General features: G+C 42.5%; 1 protein-coding gene across 1 annotated transcript; it reads left to right on the top strand.

Moving 5' to 3' along the window:
* Positions 1–2,663: 2,663 nt before the first annotated feature.
* On the top strand, positions 2,664–22,690 carry KLHL8 (kelch like family member 8). Its single transcript, XM_021526484.3, has 10 exons — positions 2,664–2,692; positions 8,828–9,136; positions 12,025–12,573; positions 14,697–14,883; positions 15,568–15,711; positions 16,967–17,078; positions 18,709–18,877; positions 19,374–19,533; positions 20,503–20,704; positions 21,107–22,690. Exons 2-10 carry the CDS (start codon positions 8,930–8,932, stop codon positions 21,228–21,230), a joined length of 1,854 nt encoding a protein of 617 aa, XP_021382159.1. The 5' UTR covers positions 2,664–2,692; positions 8,828–8,929; the 3' UTR covers positions 21,231–22,690.
* The last annotated feature ends 1,363 nt before the right edge of the window (positions 22,691–24,053 follow it).

The following is a 24,053-nucleotide window of genomic DNA, read 5'->3' as shown; positions in this document are numbered from 1 at the left end:
GGAAGAGTGTTTATAAAGAAAAGGGAAAATGTATACTATAGAAGTAGGAGAATCCCCATGTAAAAGATAACTAGCAGCAAATGACACACACACCAGGTGGATCTCAGAAACCCCCATTCATATTGGTCAATAGAATAAACTGAAAGTAGATGTGTATACAGTGAAAAAGAAAAAAAATGTTTGAATGCTTAGGAGATTATATTAACCCATTCTGAGCAATCTGAATGTATGTGTGAGCAGGAGCAGCACTACGCCAAGCACCACAATGGCAGTAAAACCAAACAATGGCATCTTTGTGGGTTGAAGGCCTGATCAAACTATGATTGAAGTCAATCGGAGCCTTTTTGGTGGTTTTCAGGAGCATTGGATGAGAGACACAATACATTACAAGCATATCACTAACTCTCAAAGCCAGAAATAAGAGCACAAAGTTCCTCATTTAGACCAGCAGTCTACCCACTGATGACTTCTACCTTTTCACAGAGCTTGCTTCAATCCCCAACACTTGTCTGAGCAAGCTGGAAGGTAATATTTCCTCCCTTGGCACTTCTTAGGTGTCAGGCTTTCATTTTGAAGAGAACCAGTCTGGGGAAGTAAAGCAGCTGCCTGGCTGGACACTGTGGATATATGATGTAGAAACTCTGAGGCCAATAGGGAATATAAGTGTACACTGTGATAGAAGGGGAGGGAAAATCCACAAAACACAAGCCTGTACAGGTCACTTGGTACAATTCTAGCCTTCTGGAAACTCCACATGGAAAGTAGCATCTCTGCCACATACATTCAGGTTAGTACCTTCCAAAAGTACAGATGTACTTGAGGAAGCTTGCCTGAGATTTTTATGTTCAGAAAAAAATCCCAACAAACAAACCAGGAAAAATACATTGCCAAACAGGAATTTTCTGAGATGTATTTATGCAAAACCTAAACTGTGCTGGGTTGATCACTAGTGCCATTTTTTGATAAGCACGTCATATAATCAATTCAGCTGTTTGCCACTGAATTTTCACTGCCTCTGGCCTCTGGAATAAAAGGCACAGAGGTGTGGAATAACAACCCAAACCTGTCAGATATATTTGTGATAATAACAATGATCCCCATATTTTCATGGACAGTCTTTGTCAAACAGGCCATCTCAAATAGAAGTGTTATTTAGTTGGACATTTTTGCCTTTCAAGATTCCTAAATAGATGTGCATGTCCTCCTAAAAACAGTATATTTATACTCTGTGTGAAACTGCAAAGCTTCAGCCACTCATTCTCAGATAAATATGGATTTCTAAAACACCTTCTTGCTTTTCAGCAGAACTGTGTTGGATTCAGGAAAAAACGAAATCCTAGAATTTTTATGCACATTTGTAGAAGTGAATTTGGCATCCCGAGGGAGTCCAGATTTCAGCTCTGCAGTATGGAATTGGGAAATCTACTGGCCTCTTAAATCTGTGGGGCTGGAGGTGACTGGCATTTTTACTTGGGAAGCTGTGCTTGCTTTTGTGTAAGGAAGACTCCATACTCCCCGGAGCATCTATTTCTTTCATAAGGTCTTTCTCTGGTTCTAGCAGCCTGTGAAACTTTCTTGGCCAATTCTTTTCAAGTTCTGAAGTCAAGCTTTGACCAAACGGGACCAAGACTTACACTTATTATTCCACAGGCAGAGAAGGATACTACTAACAAAGGGACTAAATCAAATGAGGGGAAACGTGTACTGGGGAAATGTATTCCTGCACTGGAGGGGCTGTATGTATGTCTCTGTATGAGATACATACATACATACATACATACATACATATATATATATATATATATGTGTGTGTGTGTGTGTGTGTGTGTGTATATGTGTGTGTGTATATACACATATATACATATATACACATATACATATATACATATATATATATAATGATATATATACACATATATATATACAATACACACTTTGTGAAAAATGCATATTTTATGATTGGCTTTTTGCAAATATTACAATGATTATTACATGTGTAACGTTAGAAACTTATGCTGTATTAATTCTCTTAAGTAGTGTGCTAAATATAGTTTTAGGTACCAACATAATGTTAAAATAGAGACCATGTATGTGGAGCGAGGGTTTTTTTTAGGAATGAGATACTTGCTTCGAGGAACACCTAAATCTTCCAAGAGAAGAGGAATTTATGGATTTCTTATCAGAAGAAGCTAATTTCTTCAGGCCTTGCTCCACTCGAAGACGCCAGGGGATTAAAGGAAACAGTTGACATACAACAGACAGAGTTCTTGTTTTAACTAGAATTATGTGTAACCATGAAGGATGTATGAATATGCAACAAGTGTATTGGTTTAAGGGTGATTCCTTTTTTCACAAGTCGTGCTTTTCGTGGCTTAGTGTCCGAGAGCATCCGGGCGTCCGTAATTCTTTGCTCTTTATTGTCTCGTAATTGTCCTAACTCTAAACTTTATTACTCTAATTGTATTATCATTTTTACAACCATTTTATTATCATTAAACTTTTAAAAACCAAGCGAGTGCCGTTTTTTCCAGCCCGTTTCCCGCAGACCCCACGGAAGGACAGCCCCGCGCTCCCTGAGGGGCGGCAGCGCGGGAAGCGCCGCCCGCCGCGCCCCCCGGCGCATGCGCGCCGCGCGCCCCCTGGCGGGCGGCGGGGGCTCCGCCGGACCGCGGCGGCGGCGGGGGCAGCGCAGGTGAGCGGGGCGGGCACCGGGCGGGCGCGGCGCGGTTCACCCCGGCTCTCCCTCCGCACCTCCCGTTCCCCGGCCGCCGGAGGGCTCCGGCACACCCCGCGCTCTTCCCCCGCCCTCGCACCGCCATGGCGGCCCCCCGCCCTTACGTAACGCGCCTGTGCCCTCAGGTCCGGCTCGCTGTTCCCGGGAGCTCGGCCGTGGTCTCGCCCTCCTCGCAGCGCCGCCGAGGGCTCCGAGCCCCGGCACCCCGCCGAGGGCGGGACGGGCCGGAGCCGTGCCCGGCAGGGCCGCGGGGCCGGCCCGGCTCCGTGCTCGCCCGCGGTGGGAGCCGCGCAGCCCGATGGAGTGCCGGTGCGGGGGAATTGGGGCGGAATCGCTGCAAATGCTTCCCGGGGCTGGGCTGCGCTTGGGGGGCGCAGCGGCGGCGCCGTGCCCGCGCTCGGCACCGCGGGGCTGGTGCTGCCCTGGTGCGGCAGCCGTACCGTCCGAGACGGAGATACATGGGAATGAAAAATTAACTGAGCCGGGACTCCGCGCGTTTCAAGCTGCTCCGTGCGGGGACCACAGCCAAAGGTGGTGCCTTAGTCAGCTCACTACGGGCAGCTCGTAAAGGATAACGAGTAGTCACTTAGCTTAACCCAGAACAAATATTTGTGTTTAAAAAAAAACAAAACAAAACAACAAAAAAACAGCAAGAAATCGCCCATTGCTTGCTGCTGGGGAGAGCCTCAGGAGTTCTAGCTTCTTCTCCTCCCTTCTCAAATAAATAAGAATTTAGATGTCACAGCTCCCCCAGCTCTTGGAACTGCCTGCTCGGCTTTTCTTCCTCCTTTGGTAGGTTCCCTCTTCCCACCTCCACTCAAGACAATTGCTTACTGGCTACTGGGAAGTGTATCTGTGTTTCCTCCTTTGCTTTAGTCATTCCTGTATATCATACACTTGTCAACATTACAAAACTCGGAGAAACCTGGCTTTCTGTGATGTTTGCAAAGGCTTCCTCAAGGATAATCAAGAAACAAATCACACTGTGGAGAAGTACCACAACAAGTAAAATAGTTCATCAAGTGTTGTGAAAACCACAACAAACGTGTCTCATATGTCTTTGCTGGAAATAGAGGTTAAGCTGCAAAAGGTTCAGCCACCTTCAAGCAATGTGGTCTGAGGTTTTTGAGTTAGTTTGGGCTGAGTCCCCTGTAATCTGTGCAAACTCTTGTGCTGTGAAAGAAGTGTGACTGCGTTGTTGCCTGGCAAGGTTGTGCATGGGGGTGCAGTGTGCTCATAATTTCATTTATTTTTTTAATTGTTAGTGGGATGTCAGGAGCCTGGCATTCAGTTTTCTAGTTGGCTGTTTATTTGTAAAGACAAATGTAATCAGTGTGGTCACACGAAGACAGGGTCATTGAGTAATGACTGCCAGTAATTTGGTGCAAGGCAGCATAGCACCACATTAGCCAGTGCTTTAGTTCTTCCCCAGCACATTTCAACAAACAGATTTTTGTAATAATAATTTCCTACAGTGGTTGTAGCATCTTGGTTATGAAGCCTTTTGTCTTGTATTACATCTGCCGTCTCTTGATTTCAGATTTTGAAGGAGCCTTGCAGCTCTGGGACAAAAGGAAGGTGATACTGCTTTATGGTTTGAGCTGTTTGTCTTGTGAATCTCAGCTCTAAATGAGAGAATATGATGATAGTTGGCAGCTGAGGCAGAGAGTCCTGGGAGGAAGGGACTGATGTCTGCATGTGAAGCATTGTTTGACTACATTTCTGGAATGCTCTAGTGGATACCAGGCATTGATTTACATATCCAGGATAAAGGAAGCTGCCAAATGACTTAGAAATAATTTTACTCTCTGTTAATACTTCCTGGGAATGGCTGAACTAAATGCTACTGTAAAGACTATTAAACTATTGTTATTTTTAATATAGTCTATCAGAGAAGACCATAGTGCCTCTCCTTGGCAAGGGACTGTTCTGTCCTCTTGTGAATGTAGTAGGCTAGTTAAATTTTCTGCCTATGCATCAGCACTTCACTACTCTTCTATTGTACTGATTTTCAGTGGTTTTTATTTTGTGTTCCATTTCTTGGGCCTTCCCAAGTTTATGTTGTATGAATAATCCACACCTTAGTTACCCCTGTATCTGCAGAGCAAGAGTCCTGCTTTGCTGTTTTTTGACTTCTGAGTGATTTTGTTGGTTGTTCTGAAGTAAAAGTGAAGCATAAATAAATCATGGCATATGAGGGTTTTGGGGTTTTCTTATGATGCAAAATTGAACAAAATTGTCAACTTGTCATTCTATAAATCCCAGGAGACAGGTGGCCTTTCTGGTGTTTCATGGAAACTGGGTTTAAACCTCAGGAGAACTTCACTGAGCACTGAATCAAAGTGAGCTGGGAAGAAGCTGTCTCAAAACAGCATAAAGGAACAGCCAGGGAGAATTATTTCCAAAACGAAATTTCATCTATGTTTTTTATGTTCTACAAAACACCTTTTCTGTTGCATTTTTCCAAGGAAGAGCAGTGCTCATTCATGGCTTGTGTGTCTGCAGCACCTGATGGAATTTTCGTTATACAAATTTAGGAGAGATGGTGCTAGCTACACCCATTTCACTGTTGCTGAGTTATCTGTGTGACAAGTAAAACAAAACAATAATGTCACTTATTTTGCTGCAAAGAACCTTTGAAATGTTGAAAGGATTTAGCAACTGTAAGTTACTGTTGCCTAAGAAACTTTCCTATGTGTTTCTACAAAAGCGATCCTGGTGGTTTTAAACAAGCTGAACCAGTTAGTTGGGTGGTTTCTTGGCGCCGTGCTAACCTGAAGCCCCCAGCTTCCCCTGCCCAGCAGAGGCACGGTCACAGTCGGCTGCGGGGTCACTCCCCTGGATCTCGAGAGTTGGGGAGCTTGCATGGAGGAGGCAATAGAGTGTTGACTCAAGGCTGGGGAAACAATCTCAGGTTTAATCCAGGCTCCGGGGAGCTCCGAATTACAAAGTGTCGAACAGCCAAAAGTACCATCGAGGCTTTTGCAACATCTTAAATACCAGGGTGGTTACAAGGGGAAGGGAATGCCCATTGACCAATGCGGGGATTTGGGGGAGCATAAGGTGAAAGGATAGACAGATACAAAAAACCAATGGGGGAAACTTGAGGGAGGGACCCCAGGCCCTCATCTGATCCCTCGATGCCCACAGTAGAAGATTCTGGAAGAATGGGATGGGGAGCCGAGTGATGGACAAGGTACCAGGGAGGGGAGAAGGGAGTGACTAAGCATTGTCACTGGGAGAAAATGGGGTGTGGAAGGGCAAACCATTACAGAACTGTTACAGAAATATAAAAACACAATACAACAACTCCCCCCTTTTTGTTTTAAAAAGGAAGGAGGAGAAACTTAATTAACAAACAAACCAAAAGTCCATTTTTTTAAAAATTGACCTGACCTAGCCCGAGAGTCCTCATCCTTTAAAGAATCTGTAGTTTCTTCTTTGACCAGCTGCTGCAACTGGTCTATTCTTTTATGGATGTCCTCAGCTTTTGATGTTAAGTTGAGGCAGTAGAGCTCTGAAAATTCTTTGCATCTGTTTGCTTGGGGCTGAGGAACAATCCATTCGGCGCTGAGATGGAATGTGCCGAGCAGGAGCAGCAGCTGCAGGATGGGGCTGAACTTGATGTTCTTGCTGGCTGGGTCCAGGTTAACAAAATCTCAAAGGAATCTTATAAATAAAAGACATTAGGATAGGGGGAGGAGTTGGGGGATTTAAAAGGTCCAGTGCCTCTTCCTCCTCCAGCAAGCTCTGGCCACCTGTGCTGTGGTCCTGGACTTGGATATTTTGGGAACGTAAGGTTTCACCTACTTGGAGGGGACCCACTTCAAACCTGAGGGTGTGGACACACAGGTGTATCCCCTTCCCCAGGTTATAATTTCATAGGGTCCCTCCCTCTCCCAGGTTTCTGGGTTTTTTACCAAGACTGGTGGACAAGCCTTCAGGTTGGTCTGACTACTTTCTAAGAAATCCCTGGTAATAGGTGGATTCAAGTTCTCATGTGTGCAGTTTAAGAAATTGATAGTAAAAAGTGCTTTAGACAACCATACTTGAGGGGATTCTACCTTTATAGCCTGTTGCTGTTGATGAAGAACTTTTTTTAGGCTCTGGTGGGTCTTCTCCACTACAGCTTGGCCTGTCAGGGAATAGGGATGTCAGTCTTGTGCTCTATTCCCCATTGTTGCAGGAAGCTCCAGAACTCCTTGGACTTGTATGCTGGGCCGTTCTCTGTTTTGATGACTTTGGGGATGGCCTGTCACTGTTGAGGCAGGATGGGAACGAAACAACTCCAGTTCAGATGGCTAGATGATGTGAACTCCAGCTACTACTTTATTTCAAATACATCACTCTTTTACAGAGAGCATTGTGCAGACTGATTTCATTAGTCTTAAAGTAGAGACATCTCACGCCATTGGTGCGCTGTGAATGGTGCATGGTGGCAGAACATATCTGTAAACAATGTGAACAGCAAGAGAGATAGAAAATTATTTCCATTCATTTTCAACTCTCTCCCAAGCTCTAGCCTGGCAGAAACTCTCATTTCTCTCTGAATTGAGAATACCCATAATGTTCAGCATGGAGAAGGCCCGCACCAGGTGATTTTGGTGTCAGAAACCTTCTCCCCCATGTGGGCTGAAGCATAGACTGCACTGGAGAAAGTATCTACAGATACATGGACATATTTGAATTTGCCAAATGACTGGATGTGCGTCACATCCATTTGCCACACTTCACAGCTTTTCAAACCCCTTGGGTTTGCGCCTGAGCTCAGGGAAGGGAGAGCATTCTGTTGGCAGCTGGGACAGGTGGCCATGATGGCCCTGGCCTGTTCACAGTTCAGATGGAACTGGCAAACCAGGCAGGATGCATTTTGATGGAAGAGCTGGTGGCTGATCTTAGCCTGACCAAACACATCTGGGAGTGGGGCCATCTGGATGGGTGTGGCAAGGGCATCAACTCTTCAATTGCCCCCGGCGATGAACCCCAGCAGGTCGGTGTGTGACCTGACGTGCATCACATAAAATGGCTGCTCTCAGTGGGAGACTGATTTTACCAATTTTGAGAGCAGCTTGTACAGTGCAATGTTGGAGACTTCCTGCGAAATTGCATTTTCTGCTCTGGACACTACATCTGCTACATAGGCTGAATCAGTGACCAAATTAAATGGTTCAGAGAACCTCTCAAAAGCTCTGATGACTGCGGCCAACTCAGCTACTTGAGGTGATCCTTCCACCTCAGTAACATCTGCTGCCAACCGCTGAGTCTGAGGATTTCTCCAAGTCACGACTGACTTGTGGGATGTAAACACTGTCAGTGCCTTTAGAGGTGTTTTGCAGATTTTAATGACAATGTAAATTTGACATACAAATTGAAAATTTTGTGGGCCAGTCGATGAATTGAAATATGATTGGTGTAGCTGTCCAATGCAAATTGCAGAGCTTCGTTTCCCTGAAGCAGATGTTCCAACATTGCTTTCGATAAATGTGAAACCAAAGGTAGTCAGTGTAAGAGCCATCCTTTTCAGTATACTCTGGAGTACCTTCCAGCACTTAAAGGTGGCTTATGAAAGACAGGGAGAGTTACTTTTTACACAGGCAGGTGGTCATGGGACAAATGGGATCACAGTTCCATCTAAAAGAGAAGAGATTTAGATTAGATGTTAGGAAGAAGTTCTTTGCTCTGAGGGGGGTGAGACACACTGGAAAATGTTTTCCAGAGAAGCTGCAGATACCCCATCCCTGTAAGTATTCAAGGCCAGGGGGATGGGGCTTTGAGGAACCTGGTCTAATGGAAGGTTGGAACTGTATAGTCTTCTAAGTTCCTTTCCAACCCAAACAATTCTATGATTCTGTGGTACATATTTGCCTTTTCTTTTTCATGTCTTTATCAATAAGTATGGACAACAAGTTCATAAATAATGGCTTTTTTTAAAGGTACCTACATAGGATTCCCCACTGTGGGTCTCTTTTTTGGTCCCTTCACCTCTAACCTTCCCCAAGTAAGATCATAGGTAGTATTATAATGCAGTCAAAGTGTTACGTACTAGCATTACCTAATGTCTTGTTTTCTTTTTGTGTGTCTATTTTTAAACAGGAAGATGAACAGAACTGAATTTTAGGACCTAACTCCTGATGGGCTGGATTTTATCTTGGCAGGAGTTTTTGAAGATTGATGCAGTGAGATAAGCAACAGCCAATGGCTTCAGAATCCATGGTCCCTGAGCAGGCAAAACAACATCTGATAAAGGGAAAAAGGCGGCAGCAGCAGCAGCAAACTCAGCCTTCCAGCAGTGATGGGGATGAGGATGCCTTTGTGTTTGAGGCAAATGAGGCTTGGAAGGATTTTCACAGCTCTCTTCTTCACTTCTTTGAAGCTGGAGAGCTCTGTGATGTTACACTGAAGGTGATACTTGTCACATATCCCTTGCATGTATCAGTCTTAAGATTAAGCTGCAGATAAGTGTGTTGGGAGGTGGCTGTGAATATTGGCGGGGGTGTGGAAACCACAGAATACCTCTTGGATCTGAGACATCTCTAGAGGTGATAATTTTTTTTTCCTTATTTAGGAAGTTTACAGCTTAAATTTAAACACCTAAAATATTGACAGTCTGAGAGAGGAAGTACATGACTTTGAGGTCATCCAACTTGCCTTCTCAGCAAGTTCCCACAGTTGGTCATTAATTACTGTGTGATTCCAGCTACTTGTAGCCTCTTTTTTTTCAATATACTTTCATCCCAAATTTTACCTCCATGTCTATATTTTGTGTTGTTTTGCTAGATTCTTCTCATCAAACAGGATTTCTGGAACAAATCTAACTTTCAGCATTCTTCAAAGAAAGAAAGAAAAAAAACCCAGACAGTTGTGTTCTACAGCTGATCAAAGAGTAAAGAAAGAGAGAGAGGAAGCAAATTTTATTATTTTTGCATAGCATTGCTTTAAGGCATTATTTGTAACTCAGCTGTATATTACTTACATCTTGATTACAATAAATTTGTATTTAGCATGCACAGATGTTTGTGCCAGTACCTTTGAATATTAAGTATTGCTTAGCTAAACAACTTACTAGTTCAAGATTATTATTTAAGGAATGGTGATGAAGCACAGTTCCTAAACTGAGGATGAATGACAGATGCCTTTAGGAGAAGTTGTTAGCCTGCTACTTTGACTGTTAGATATGAACAGGGAAAATCCTTGATGGATTTATGTCCCTGGTGTTACCAACCCTCCTCATCCCTTTTCTTGTTGACCTCATTCTTACCTTCCTTCCTTTCTACCTACCCTTGGAAGGGGAAAAAAAAGGCAGAAAGTCGTATTTTATAAACATAGTTCAATGCATATTCCTGCTACAGAAACTTGCCTTGGAAAAAAAGCACTTTACTAGGGCTGTAGTTTAACTTTCCCTAAGTTAGGCTTGTATTAATGCTCATTTGTATTATCTGTGTGGAGCTATTTTGGTAACTTAGGAATGTTAGATGACATGACTTGGCTTCCAGTGAAGGCTAGAGCAACCTGTGGATATATATCTTATTGTATGGCTTCCTAAATGAGGGATTTTCAAGTAACTGCTATGTACTTGAATTAGAATTTTCAGGAGGGCTTGATTTTTCTTCCTGTAGTGCTCAGGCCTCACTCATTTTGTAAGAATAATCAGATCTCTACTGGACTTTCTGCTTTTGTGTAACCTTAGTTAATGAGCAATCTAGCATTGCTTTTGTCAGACCAATTATTGTTTAAACTGCTCACTCTTAAACTATGATAGTAACTGGAGGGGAACTCTAATTTCAAAATAGCAAGAACATGCTATATAACTGGTGGAAGGTCTCCCTGCCCAAGACAGGGGGTGGAATGAGATAACCTGTAAGGTCCCTTCCAACCCAAACCATTCTGTAATTTAAAATTAAGCAGATTTGGGTAACATAGTAAAGCCACTTAATTCAAAAGAAAGGTTTAATTAGGTAGTGGGATGATGGGCAGAATTAAAGTGTCTGAAGGTAAGAATGGCCTAGGAGCTTTCCCTGGTACAGCAGACCACTGGTAGCATCTTTCTCTGTCAGTACTGTAGTTAGCTGGAGTGCTGATGGTGTAACAGTGATAAGCACTGTTTGGAGCACACAGGAAGACTCCCTCTGCTCCAAAAGTTAAATTCTGGAATTTCATCTGTTCCCCTGCTGCTGTCATATGAACAGTCTTAGAAGGCTGTTAGGAGGTGGAGAGTGGCAGATGAATACCATCTGCTTTTCTCCTGGTGGTTTGCTTTTTGTTCATTTGGTAGATCTGAATTGTTCCTTCTGGGATTATCTGAAGTAATCACACTGAACAATCCATCTTTTCCTCTTTTTAAATCTGCATACTCTTTCTTGTGTGTTTGCTTTCTGTAGTCAGCTCACTACTCACCAGGTAGGTTACACTTGTGTTGATCATACTCTTTGAAAAGGTAAGAGCATTGAATCAGAGTATTGAATCAGAGCTAAAAAAACCCCAAAATATCCTTTATAATTTACTATCTTTTTATTTTCTTAAATGCACAACAGCTCTCTGTAGTGCAGAGTGACATAAAGGCTGTAAGAAAGCACTCCTGGAATACAAATAAGATGTGGATTGTTCATTTACTACTTTTAATACTTGGATTCTTTTTTAATGTAGTGGAATTCTAGAATTTTGTACCTAAAAAGCTTATTTTACATTTTCTGACCAGAATTTTGAGAAATACCTTTTCTTTATGGGGACTACACTGTCTTTTGTGGGTAAACATTCTAAAAATAGTGAAGTGATTGGTAGCTTTTAATAACCACTGAAATAGCTGTTATTCCTATGTTTTTACACGAATTTACTTCTATAAACATCAATTCTTCAACAGTAGTAAAAGTCCAGAAATCTAAATTAAGTAGCCTAAAAATGTCCCTTTCTAATTTGCCCCGCTTAAAGTCTCTGAATACATATAAAACAAGTGTCTAATAGATGTGTCTAAGATGCATCTAGAATATTTCTAAGGACATTTCATAAGGCTTTTAAAGAAAGGCAAGTTCAGTGCATCACTGCAATTGCTTACCTGTATTACAGCTTTGCTCTACTCTCATGGCCAAGCTATTGCTCAGAATTCCTTGGGATACTTGGATATAATATCAGAAGTACAGGACGAATAGGGTTAATTTGTGTGGACAAAATACATGGAGTCCAGAATTCTTATTTCAGCTTCACTGTTCCTGCTTTCACAGCCAAAACTGACGTTCTAGCAAAACATTGTTGTTTTTTTTTTTTTGTTTTTTGTTTTTTGTTCTTTTCTCTTTCAGGTTGGTTCAAAGCTAATCTCCTGCCACAAACTGGTGCTGGCTTGTGTTATCCCTTACTTCCGAGCCATGTTTCTTTCGGAAATGGCTGAAGCCAAGCAGAAGCTGATCGAGATCAGGGACTTTGATGGCGATGCCATCGAGGACCTGGTGAAGTTCGCGTACTCCTCGCGGCTCACGCTGACCGTGGATAACGTGCAGCCCCTCCTGTACGCCGCCTGCATCCTGCAGGTAGAACTGGTGGCAAAGGCCTGCTGTGAATACATGAAGCTGCACTTCCACCCCTCCAACTGCCTGGCAGTCAGGGCGTTTGCCGAGAGCCACAACCGCATCGACCTTATGGACATGGCCGATCAGTTTGCTTGTGAACATTTCACAGAAGTGATGGAGTGCGAGGACTTTGTGAGTGTGTCACCACAGCATCTCCATAAACTCCTGTCCTCCAGTGACCTGAATATTGAAAATGAAAAGCAAGTTTACAATGCTGCTATCAAGTGGCTGCTGGCCAACCCACAGCATCACACTATGTGGCTGGATGAGATCCTTGCACAGGTAGGGCAGACTGAGGCACCAAGTCCCTGTCTCATCACTGGTTTAGTTGTGTAATCAGCTCTTTGTACTTGGGTAGGTCTTGTACTTGGGTGAAAATGTTCTTAGGTTTTGGTGCCTTATCTGGTATTCAGGGTTGGGAGTTGGCAGTGGAAGCAAGTTAGAGTGCTTGAATATTGGGATGAAGTGATATTCTTCTGTTTCTGTAGAGAGAGGAGTACTCACTTTATGCATATGCCTGGGAGGTGGGAACCAGCAAAAAGCTGTATCTGTGGTTGAGCAGAAGTATTTTATACTGACACAAAACAGAATATAAATCCATTACTTCACTTGGCTTGCCACTCCTACAGCCTGATATGCTCACTGTCCTTGCTGTTATGTATTTGTACTTAAGAAAGGAGGCAAAGCTGTTGAGTTTTCTTACATGGCTAGGAAAGGAAACTAAGAGAGATGTGTTACATCAAGCTATGTCATAGTATTTGAGACAGCTGTGGGGAACATGTACTGGGAAGAATTTATGTACCATGTGCTGCAAGACATTCCTTGTGTCTTAGCAGGTAGGATTGACTGGGCAGTTTTAGTTGTCACTGAACTCCAACTTGATTATTTTGCATTTGGCTGAATTGATAATATTGGCATTATGAGAGTAAGGAGAGGTCCACTGTGGTACTGCTGTCACTGTCTTTGTGAATAATTTTTCACATTTCCTAGGAAAAGATCACAATGGTCTATTAGCTGTCTTCCAAAAACCTTCAGTTCTGTCTAGACTAGCATGAGGTTTTTGGTACAAAAACCCCTTCTTTATTATGATATACTTAAATTTACAGGAAATACAATTAAAGATTTTTTAAAAGAAATTTATATTTATTGCCCAGTTATGCTAGCAGATGGGATTAACAGTTGTATTCTGTTGATGGAAACCAGAGACTAGATTCAAGCAAAGAAAAAGTAAGCCCCTTCGTGTAAATATGGGCCAGAGCATATGGAGACATCAGTTGACTTGGACATTACTGCTAGCGGAAGACATGCCTGGGCTTCTAGACAGTGATTATCTGTGTCATATTCAGCCTTATGGGTTTCACTCTTCTGAATTTGAATTTGCATGACGTTCTAAATTTAACAGCCTGGAGTTCTTACCATGTCACTAACCTTAGGAGCCTGTCAGCAGGGCTACAGTGGTGCTTTAAAGTATCCTCAGGTAAGCTGGGCCAAAATAAAGGAAGAAGTGGGACTGAAAGCATAGAGGTGAGGAAGAGCATGTAGAGACACATGCTTGCTTCAAGACAAAGATGCTTGTCAGTGCTATAACAGCCCCATCCTGCTGCTTTGAGAGGCACTGGAGGTTCTGGACTTCTGCAGCATTGCTCTTGAACCAACTGAGAGCTGCTTGACAGTGTTGACTCCAAACCTTAAGAAGTCAGGTGGAAATTTGCTTCAGTTCCCTTCACTAACATCTGTCCCACCTTTGTCTCTGACTGTACTTTGTATTCTGCACTGTTTGTCTTAAAAAGAAGGATGAAAGCTTTGCTAAAATAAATGGCGTGAAGGATTTAGAGAAGGAAACAATTAGCTGTCAATATTTATTACTTATTTTTAAGCTTGAAGTCTGACAAGTCTGCCTTAAAGAAAGGTGTTACTGTACTAGCAATACCTTCTTTATAGACAATTCATGGTGACTAAGTGTTTCCTTTTTGACTTGCTAACCAAAGAAAATAAACCATTTTAGCACAAGCCCTCTTATACTGGCATAGCAGTGAGCTGAAGATTCATAGCCAACAGCAGACTAACCGGATAAAGCCCTGGTAAAGCCGCAGGTGCTGCCTGCATCACACTGGGCAGGTGCAGGTGCAGCATGGGCAGCAGCTTGCCTCTTTCCTCAGCACAGCCTGGGCCAAGGGACACTTCTCCACTGTGGCTGAAAATGCAAATGGTTGTAGGAAACATTATCACCAAAAAGAACTGTTCATATCGCTGTTGTCTGGAACAACTCTGAGAGCTGCTCTCCTTATTGAGGAGCATGGAGCTGCCAGCTGGCTGCAGAGCTGCTGGCTGCTGCATGTGCAGCGCTGCATGGTGGCACTCAGCAGTTCAGCCACTTTCTCCAACTGTGTTCATTTCTGTGTCAGGTACGGCTGCCTCTCTTGCCCATTTGTTTCCTTATGGGTGTTGTGGCAAAGGAAGAGATTGTCAAGCAGAATCTAAAATGTAGGGATTTGCTGGATGAAGCAAGGAACTACCACCTTCACCTGAGCAGCAGGGCAGTGCCTGACTTTGAGTACTCCATTCGCACAACACCAAGGAAGCAGACTGCTGGTAATTAAATGTGTGTCTGGTTACCCAATAGGGAGTGGTGTGGAGAAAAAGCAGCACATTGTACAGGTGTCTTGATATCAAGCAGGTATAGCTTGATATTGAAGGTTGTTCATGACTTAATACAAAATTGGGAAAGCCATTATGTACTTCTGGTATTTGGGTAATGTGCTGCAGTTTCCTAGCAGAACTTTAGCAGTCATTTTCTTTCTTTAAAGCATTAATAATTTATCCGTATTAGCTCTATCTGTATTAAAGCCAGAGCTGTTATGTATGTTATGACCAGGCAATCTGTTCAAAGCTGTACTGAAAACAGTGGACACTTATCTTTTGGTATTGAAGGTTGAGCTAACTTTTAAAGTCTTTGACTAACATACACCAAAAGTGAGTGATGAATGTTGATTGCACATCATAATTTCTCCATCATTATATTTAACAAACAATGAATTTATCTCCTTAAGCCAAATCACAAAAAGCATATTTAAAATAGGCATTGTTTTTACAAGAGTATAGATAGCTTATTGCTGTAGCAGTATGTCAAGCAAAGGCCAAAATCCAGTACTCAGTTATGAAGTGAAGTGAAATACAACTTCCCCCAAATTATGTAATTTTCAGTTTGCTCTGCTATAAAACTCTTCTTGCCCATCCTCCTGCTAGTTCTCTGGAAACCTGTTTTGTGTTCTCCAGGTGTGCTGTTCTGTGTCGGTGGCAGAGGTGGATCAGGTGACCCCTTCCGCAGCATCGAGTGTTACTCCATCAGTAAGAACAGCTGGTTCTTTGGCCCTGAAATGAACAGCCGGAGGAGGCACGTGGGTGTGATCTCTGTGGGAGGTCAGTAGCCCTATTCAAGCAACCCCAGGCAAAGGTCACTTGTTTGCTCCTTTTGCTGAGTTGGTACTTTTAGTAGCTGTTCAAGAAGTAAACTAATTGCTTAATTGTTGGCTAGTCTTCAGTTTGAAGGAGTGTTGGGTCCTAAGCCAATCTGAGACTGTGCTTATGGAATAAAACATTACTGCAAACTGACAGAGTTGTGTTGTTCAGATTTGGGAAGAGACTTTATTGAGTCCTTTCTGTACTTTAAATGGAGCTTACCAGAAAGATGAAGACATGCTTTTTAGTGGAGCCTGTTGTAATAGGACAAGAGGTAAATAAGAGAGGGTAGATTTAAACGAGGTATCAGGTAGAAGTTTTTTACAGTGAGGTTGGTGAAAACCTGGAACATGTTGCTCAGAGAGGTGGTAAATGTCCCATCTCTGGAAGTGTTCAAGGTCAGACTGGATGGTGCTATAAGCAGCCTGAAAATGAAAATGTCCCTGTTCATTGCAGAGGGTCTGGAGTAGATGACCTCTAAAGGTTCCTCCCAGCCCAACTGAACTGTGTATAGCTTCTGGCCATAAACAGGTGATTTACTTTTTTAAAATCCATTTATAAAGAAATGGCCTTACACAGCAATCACCCAGAATTTGCTAGTACTCGTACTGGCTCCCTTCCTACTTAAGTCCATCCTGGAAAGTTATTAAGACCATAACTCTTCCAAGAGCAGACCTAGCTTTATTTTTGGGTCTCCATCTTCTGGAAACAGATCTGTGCAGTCCAGAGCAGCTTAGCACAAATAATGTAGCTTTCTCTTGTACTTAGCAGCCTCTCATTGCTGCAGCAGAACAGAGATAATTTTTCTTCATAATAAACCTAGAGGGACTGGTACATGTGTCTGAACTGATTTGACCTACAGTACTTAAGTTATGGGAAGGTATTTAGTTTACATAATCTCAAACTTTGTATAAAAGTACACATTAGAATAGATTCCTGGTTGAGTACAGCATATAAAACTCTGATACTGAAAACATTTTAAAACTTTAACCTTTATTTGACCTCTTTGTTTACATAATCTCAAGCTTTGTATAAAAGTTCACATTAGAACAGATTCCTGGTTGACCACAGCATATAAAACTCTGTTACTGAAAACATTTTAAAACTTTAACCTTTACTTGACCTCTTTGTCTCCACATAGGCAAGGATATTCTATAAATGAAAACTGAAATGTTGCCAAGCAATCTCTGTTTTTAAAAGATGTCTGTGTGTTCAGGTAAAGTCTACGCAGTAGGTGGACATGATGGAAATGAACACTTAGGAAGCATGGAAGTGTTTGATCCTCTCACAAACAAGTGGATGATGAAGGCATCAATGAACACAAAGAGGTATATGTGTGCCACACTCCACATCCTAGTTTGTGGTGTACCATTTCTTGCTGATGCTGAACAACATCCTGTCTGTCCTGCTTTTTGGGGGGCTTTACAAACTATTCTGTTTCTAGGAATTTCTTTCCCCTATTTTGGAGCTTTATGCTATGAATGTATCACCCTTCGGTTCTTTTTTTTGGAGGAGCTGGCTTCTGGACCAGGGACATCTTCTACTCCAGCTATGCTTGCAGTCTGGTATCCAGGGCCTTTCTGGTGTGCCCAGTAAACAACTTGGAACTGATGAACTGGTTCTGTGGGGGTTTTGCTCTTTTTAGGAATGAGTGAGATAACTGCCAGCATAACATGAGAAGTGAAATACTTAATAGTGAAAATAAAAAAAGTGAAATACTACACCAGGAAACAAATGGCTGTCTATGTTTTTCACACAAAAGGCCAGAAGCACACAATCTGAAAGTCAGATTGCCTTTTTTTTTTGGCTTGACATTTAAGATTCTTTTAAGTTACTGGACTCACAGATCTGTAATACTTTTTTCTGCTGTTATTTAAATCAATGTCCCTAATTCTCCATTCTGTTGTGTTGTTTGTTGTTTTTCAAAGCATCACATATGAGTAGGAGTGAAATAATAAGTATAGTTTAAGTACAAAAGCTATTTGTAGCTGTGACCTAGTTAATATAGAAGACCCAGACTCCTAGAAGTGGCTTGCTCTACTTCCTTCATCCTGCTGCCACCCCAGGGCATAATCTCAGCAACAATCAGCCCTAGATTGCTGTGACATTTATTACTGAGTACCCAGGTAAATGAAAGGGCTGCTGTGCCTTGCCTGCCTCCTAGCTCCACTCCTCCCATTCATGGAGGTCTTGGAATATCTAGTGGAGAAAAATAGTGAAGTGGTGTCTGTGTTACCTGCTGAGGCAATTTAAGATAAGGCCAGGATATTGCCACAGTATTTGTTCTGTAGAAAGATTGTGCCTCCTTTGCTCCTGCCTTGGTATCTCTGAACCTTCCCTCTTTAATGAGACAAAAATGTTGTCAGTAATATGGTAATACACCTTGCTTGGTGATTAAAGCAGAAACTTAATGCTCACATTCTAGACCATACTTTCAATTTTATAATACTGATTGTAATCTAATATTGGTAAATTTATTAGAAACAAATCTGACAACCATTTTAACACTCAATTAAAAAACACCAGAATGGAAGAAACTGCAGTTAAATCTTGCTAGATTTCAGCTATTTAATATCTAGCACATGTTTGTCTTTTAATATGTATTGGTATCACCCCAAATCATTCTCAATTGGTAGCAGCCAGCTATACCAACAAAGTTAAAACCAGTAGGTTTTGGTTCATCTTTAGATTTAATAAAATAGAGAAATCATATCTAGGACGTTGTCATGTATCCAAGTATGTGAGCTGAGGACTTGGCCTTAGAGTTGACATTCAGTCAAAAGGACACAGGTGTGCAGAGAGCCAGTGACATGATTTACTCTAAATGTCACTTTTAAAATTTCCATTACTCTTTTCCCCCTAGTTTGAAACAGGTGCCATTCATGTACCATGGCACTTGCAGTGTGGCTTCCTGTGGTTAAGGACTTGCACTGAGGTGTTGCTGCTGTGGTTCCCTAGGAGAGGCATCGCCCTGGCGTCCTTGGGCGGCCCCATTTACGCCATCGGGGGCTTGGATGACAACACGTGCTTCAGCGACGTGGAGCGCTACGACATTGACTCCGATCGCTGGAGCACCGTGGCTTCCATGAACACTCCCCGCGGAGGCGTCGGCTCCGTAGCCCTGGTGGTGAGTCACTCCTGGGGAGCCCACCTGCTTTTCAAAGCCACAACACAAGGTCTGAAACAAAATGCAGCTGGTGGGTCTGAGCACTTCTAGTCATCAAATTCCTGTGCAAAGAGTGAAGATACTTACGATAATACTCATAGCAAGTTGAACTGTTTCAACATTATTTGACGTACTGGGAGGAGTATTGTTCTAATGACATGGATAGTGCTTCCTGTCTCACTCAGCTGACTGCTTTGTCATGGTTACTATGTTTAAAGGTACCAAATGCATGCTCTAATTCAATCCCCCTGTGCTCTGAAAAATAGCTGCAACACTACAAAACTGTTGCACTTCTTTCACCGGAAGAGATAGCATTTATGTTAGATAATTAAGTCAGTTGTTGGAATTCTTACGTGAAAGTGGATATACCACATTTTTATATAATTTTAACACTGCTTATGAAAAGCTGAATAAAGGCAACTACATCACAAATAATCTTTGTACAACTGTTTTCCAGAGCCATGTTTACGCCGTGGGTGGCAATGATGGTGTAGCATCTCTTTCCAGTGTGGAGAAATACGATCCCCACTTGGATAAGTGGATAGAAGTAAAAGAGATGGGTCAGCGAAGGGCTGGGAATGGTGTCAGTGAGCTCCATGGCTGCTTGTATGTTGTGGGTGAGTAGGGATGTAGCATTTTGTAGTGCTGCTGCTGCTGCTGCTGCCAAGTGCTTGCCTTTGGAAGAGGCTGTTGTTGCTAGAGGAACCGGGAACAGATAGAGCTGACCTGTACTTGGTGTTCTTGGGCAGGAGAAGAATGCAAGCACACCCAGGGCATGCTTAAATTAAGGTACGTTAGCAAGGAAATGAAAAGCAGCTCCTAAGCCACATTTTAGGAGAAAATTAATTGTTCAGGACAGTATGTCTTTATTAAAAAATCCTCTCAAGACTCATTATTCTTTTAGGAAAAGATTCTTAAGTTCACATGCTTTCAAACACAACTCCAGTTGTGTTCTGAGTGTAGACAACAGTAGCTTTTTTTGCATTTATTCCACAGCTTCTTGTCTTGTATGCTGGCTTGTATTTACCTGCTTTCCTGAGAGAGGAAGATGATGGTGTGCCACAGTGATAGTTTAAAAAGCTCTGACTTGTGTACTATTGTAAGTGCTTAAATAGGTTTTGAACAAAATGCTTCTCTGACAGTTTCCCCAGCAAGAGGAGTGGATCACTGAGTCTTATATGAAATTTTTCCCCCACTCAAATATTTGCCAATGCTGTAATTTGAGAACACTGCTAGAGTGTGTTTTGCATAAATTAAAATAAGTTTGAGACCATCCTTTTGCTGGTGTTAGGTTTCTTTCTCTTCCGGTTGGGAAGCTGTTTAATTATAAATACAATTAATTCAGAGAGAAAAATAATAAAATTAGACTCCTTGCAACTTGAGTAGAAGAAAATTTTTGCTCTGGGTGATGCTTGAGCAGTGAGAAGAGGGTAAGCTGTAAGATTAATTTTTAGGAGCTTGTAAAGTTGTGGTAAAGAGAGTGCTGGACAGGACCCCCTGAATGCTGAGAATGGTCTGATAATGCCAGTCTTGGATATCCCTGCAGCAGCAGTGCCAAAAGCTGACCCTGTGATGGTTGTTTGCAGGTGGCTTTGATGACAACTCGCCCCTGAGCTCGGTGGAGCGGTTTGACCCACGCTGTAACAAATGGGAATATGTGGCAGAGCTCACAACTCCAAGGGGTGGTGTTGGCATAGCGACACTGATGGGAAAAATTTTTGCAGTTGGAGGCCATAATGGCAATGTGTACCTGAATACAGTGGAAGCATTTGATCCCATAGTGAACAGGTAATTTCAAATGTTTTGTTTGTCCTAAGAAGACGAGGAAATCTGCCTGTATGAAAACACAGCGGCATAGAAACAGAGTGCAGGAGGAGCGTAGTTGTTGTTTCCTGGTAATAACTGAGTAATATCCATGGCTGTCAATGCAGGACTGCTGCTTATATCACAAGGGCAGTCTTGTAAATATTTAAGCACCTCCTTCTCCTCTGCTCCTCTCTATTCTTTGTTGTTGCCATTTCATGCAGTAACAATCTATATTCTTCTGCTTGTTTCAGTTTGATTTTGCACTAAATGGGGTGCATTTTTGTGCAGAGCGAAGAGCTAGGCAGTGTAATAGAATTTCAGGCACAGAAAATACTTTCAGTTTGCTCAGACAGGATGGGAACTTATTTTTCTTTTCTCCTGTAGGTGGGAACTCGTGGGCTCAGTGTCACACTGCAGGGCAGGGGCGGGTGTGGCCGTGTGCTCCTGTCTCAGCAGCCAGATCCGGGATGTGGGCCAAGGATCCAGCAACGTTGTGGATTGCATGTGAGCTCTGCCAGCTCCTCCAAATTCCAAAGGAATGCTACGAGGGAGGCACTACAGAGCTTCTAAACACTGTGTTTTGTATGGTAGGTTAAGGAATGAATCCAGTACATTTTCTTTGTGAAAATGGTATTTTCTGCAGCTGTAAAGCTTTTGGTGGCTTTCTATCAATAGTGATACAGAAAAGCCTGTGAAAACATGGAATAAAAGTGTGACTCACAGGAACAAACTTGCCCAGAACTGCAATCATCCCATTTTTGAGAAGCTGTAATTTCAAAATCATTTGAGGCAGCTGTTGCAAGGACTCAATATTGAACTGTAAATCAGGCATGTGGTAAGGAGAGCAGCAGCAGCTACTGCTGCTGAGCTTCCCCCAGCAGCCCTGCTCCATGTTCTCTGGAGGACTGGAGTGCCATTTCATTTAACTTATTTTCTGGAATGGAGTCTTAAATGTTTCCCAGTTGTACAAGAGCTTCGTAACAGAAGGTGTCTCTAGTTTTAGAAGTAACAACATCTCTGATTTACACTGAGATAACTGAGGCAGAGAAGTTCACTGCTTACCTCTCAAGGGAATGCTGGCAGCAGTGGAAATTGCAGGGATTCTGTATGAAAACTGTCTTTAAAGTACTTTCTTAAGCTTATAAACCTGTTATAAAGCTGGAAAGATTCTTGACCTGAATTTAGCCACTGGAATACTGCCATTCTCTAGTCTTCCATAAAATTTGTAGTTACTACCCCCTTTCCAAAGGAGAGTTTCTGTTGAGAGGCCCTTCCTGAAGTAACTAGTATAATTTGTCCTATTTTGAGATTATAGTGTGTGAAAATGTAGGCTTCAGCCATTTTTATAGAAAAATGAAATGGATAATAAAATTTGTGGTATTCTGTAAAACTTTTTATGTGCAACTCTAGAAGACTTGACCAAATTCAGTATCCAGAAGCAGCTCTGGTAACATTCTCAAGTTACTTGCTCTTTTAAGGGAGCAGATAAATAACCTCAAAACCTTAAATGAACCAAAGAGAGTCAGCAAGAAAGATAATTGGGAATAAATCAGTACTTCCATCAAAAATTGAGATAGCAATGTAAAAACCCTGCATACAAAGATGTCTTGTTATGCCATTACAAACCCTGAATCCCGAGTAAAGTCCTGCAGGAAAGACTGCAGATTCCTGTTCCTGCATCACCTTGAACAGACCAACAACTGACAATCCTTTGTGACCAAAGTTTCACAATTACCAGGTTGTTCCAAATGCCCAGGGAGAGCAGTAAACTTCTCTGTATTCAAGACCTGGAAGTGGCAGGACAGCAGGAGTGAGGAGGCACAGTCGTGTTTTTCTGTTAAGTTGCCATCATTTGGCTTTCCTGACTAAAATGGCTTTACACTTTGGTGCACTATTTGCACCCAGGGACAAATGGAATGGTACTGTAAATAATGAAATAGTGCAATAAAGCATTTGTACTTCAAACCATCTCATTTGTTGTATGTCTGGAACATACTGATGCTGGGAAACATTACAGCACCGAGTTTTTCTTGGTTTTTGCAGTGAATATTTCTCAGCAGGAAGCTTCTGTTAGCAGAGAATCCTGCATTGCCGCCACGGGCTTCACCACCCTGCTGAGGGGTGGAAAGGAGGGATAAAGGTTCCCTCTGGGACCAAATGGGTGTCCTGGCTAACATAAACCCTGAGTTTACTAAATGGCCCTGACTGTGTGTAGTGGTTTTGCGTGGGAGGCACTCACAGAAGTGATGTAAAGAGAAAGCTGATAGGCCTCTGTGAACACTCACGTGAAAAAATGAAACATCACAGAAAATCTCTCTTTTCTGGTCAGCAAAGAGGTAATGGGGCTGGGTTGGGTGGCCCCTGCCGCAGGCCAGACACCCTTCCAAACCAAAACCACTACACTGTGAAACCAGGTAGCCTGGCAGTGCAGGTTGCCAGCTGATGCATTTCTCCTCTTGGTGGGAAGGTGTGGCACCTGTGGGTGCAGCCTGTGGGTGACTCCTGCATGTTGACCACACTGACCACATCACCTGCCAGGCACCAAAGGGAGACATGTTCAGCAGGGAAATCAGGTTACAGCAAAAGATGTGGGATTCTCTGCCGTGTGGGAAGAGCTGGAAGTCAAATGGTACTAGCTCTGCACAGGATCCTAAAACAGGCATCTCATTTTTATTTCAGTGCATACCCCCACCCCAACACTCCTGGAGGTGTATCCATCCCTAAGGACTGGCAAAAAAACTGCAAAGCAGGTTTACAAGGAACAACTCTGTTCCCAGAACAGTGGCATCCCACATGGTTGATCTTGGATGGTATCACAGCTAAATACATTCTGTACAGAACTGGTTTTAGAATCTCTTTTGCTGGAAATGTGCTAATGAGGACAAAGTATAACAAATAAAAATACAGAATTACTGTGATGACAAACTGCAGTGACCTACCTGCACATAAAACTGTTGTGGTTTAACACCTGTCCTGGCAAGTTGACAGTGATGACAAAAGAATATCCCCCCCCACTCCATGCTGAGGGACAGAGCAGCCACACATTGGTAGGAGGCCCTACCCCCCACACCTTATTTATTTATGTTCAAAGAAGATTGTGGTCCGTTTGGTTATTCTTTCCCAGCTTCAAATACTATTTAATACTCCTCTTTCCCAACGGAATCTCATTTCTAGTAGAGTCTTTCTGGCAGCAAAACTCTTTGGATTTGACATCCTGCTAAAATACTTAGCTAAGAACAGAAAATTTTAGAAGACAAAGCACATGATATTTGCATTTTTAAAAATATAAACCAAATACATGCATGCACTTCTATCAGAAAGATTGCAATCT

The sequence above is a fragment of the Lonchura striata genome, chromosome 4, assembly GCF_050655825.1.
Source record: "Lonchura striata isolate lonStrDom1 chromosome 4, ASM5065582v1, whole genome shotgun sequence".
In the NCBI taxonomy this organism is placed as follows: Eukaryota; Metazoa; Chordata; class Aves; order Passeriformes; family Estrildidae; genus Lonchura; species Lonchura striata.
This window is presented reverse-complemented; position numbering and strand designations above follow the sequence as displayed.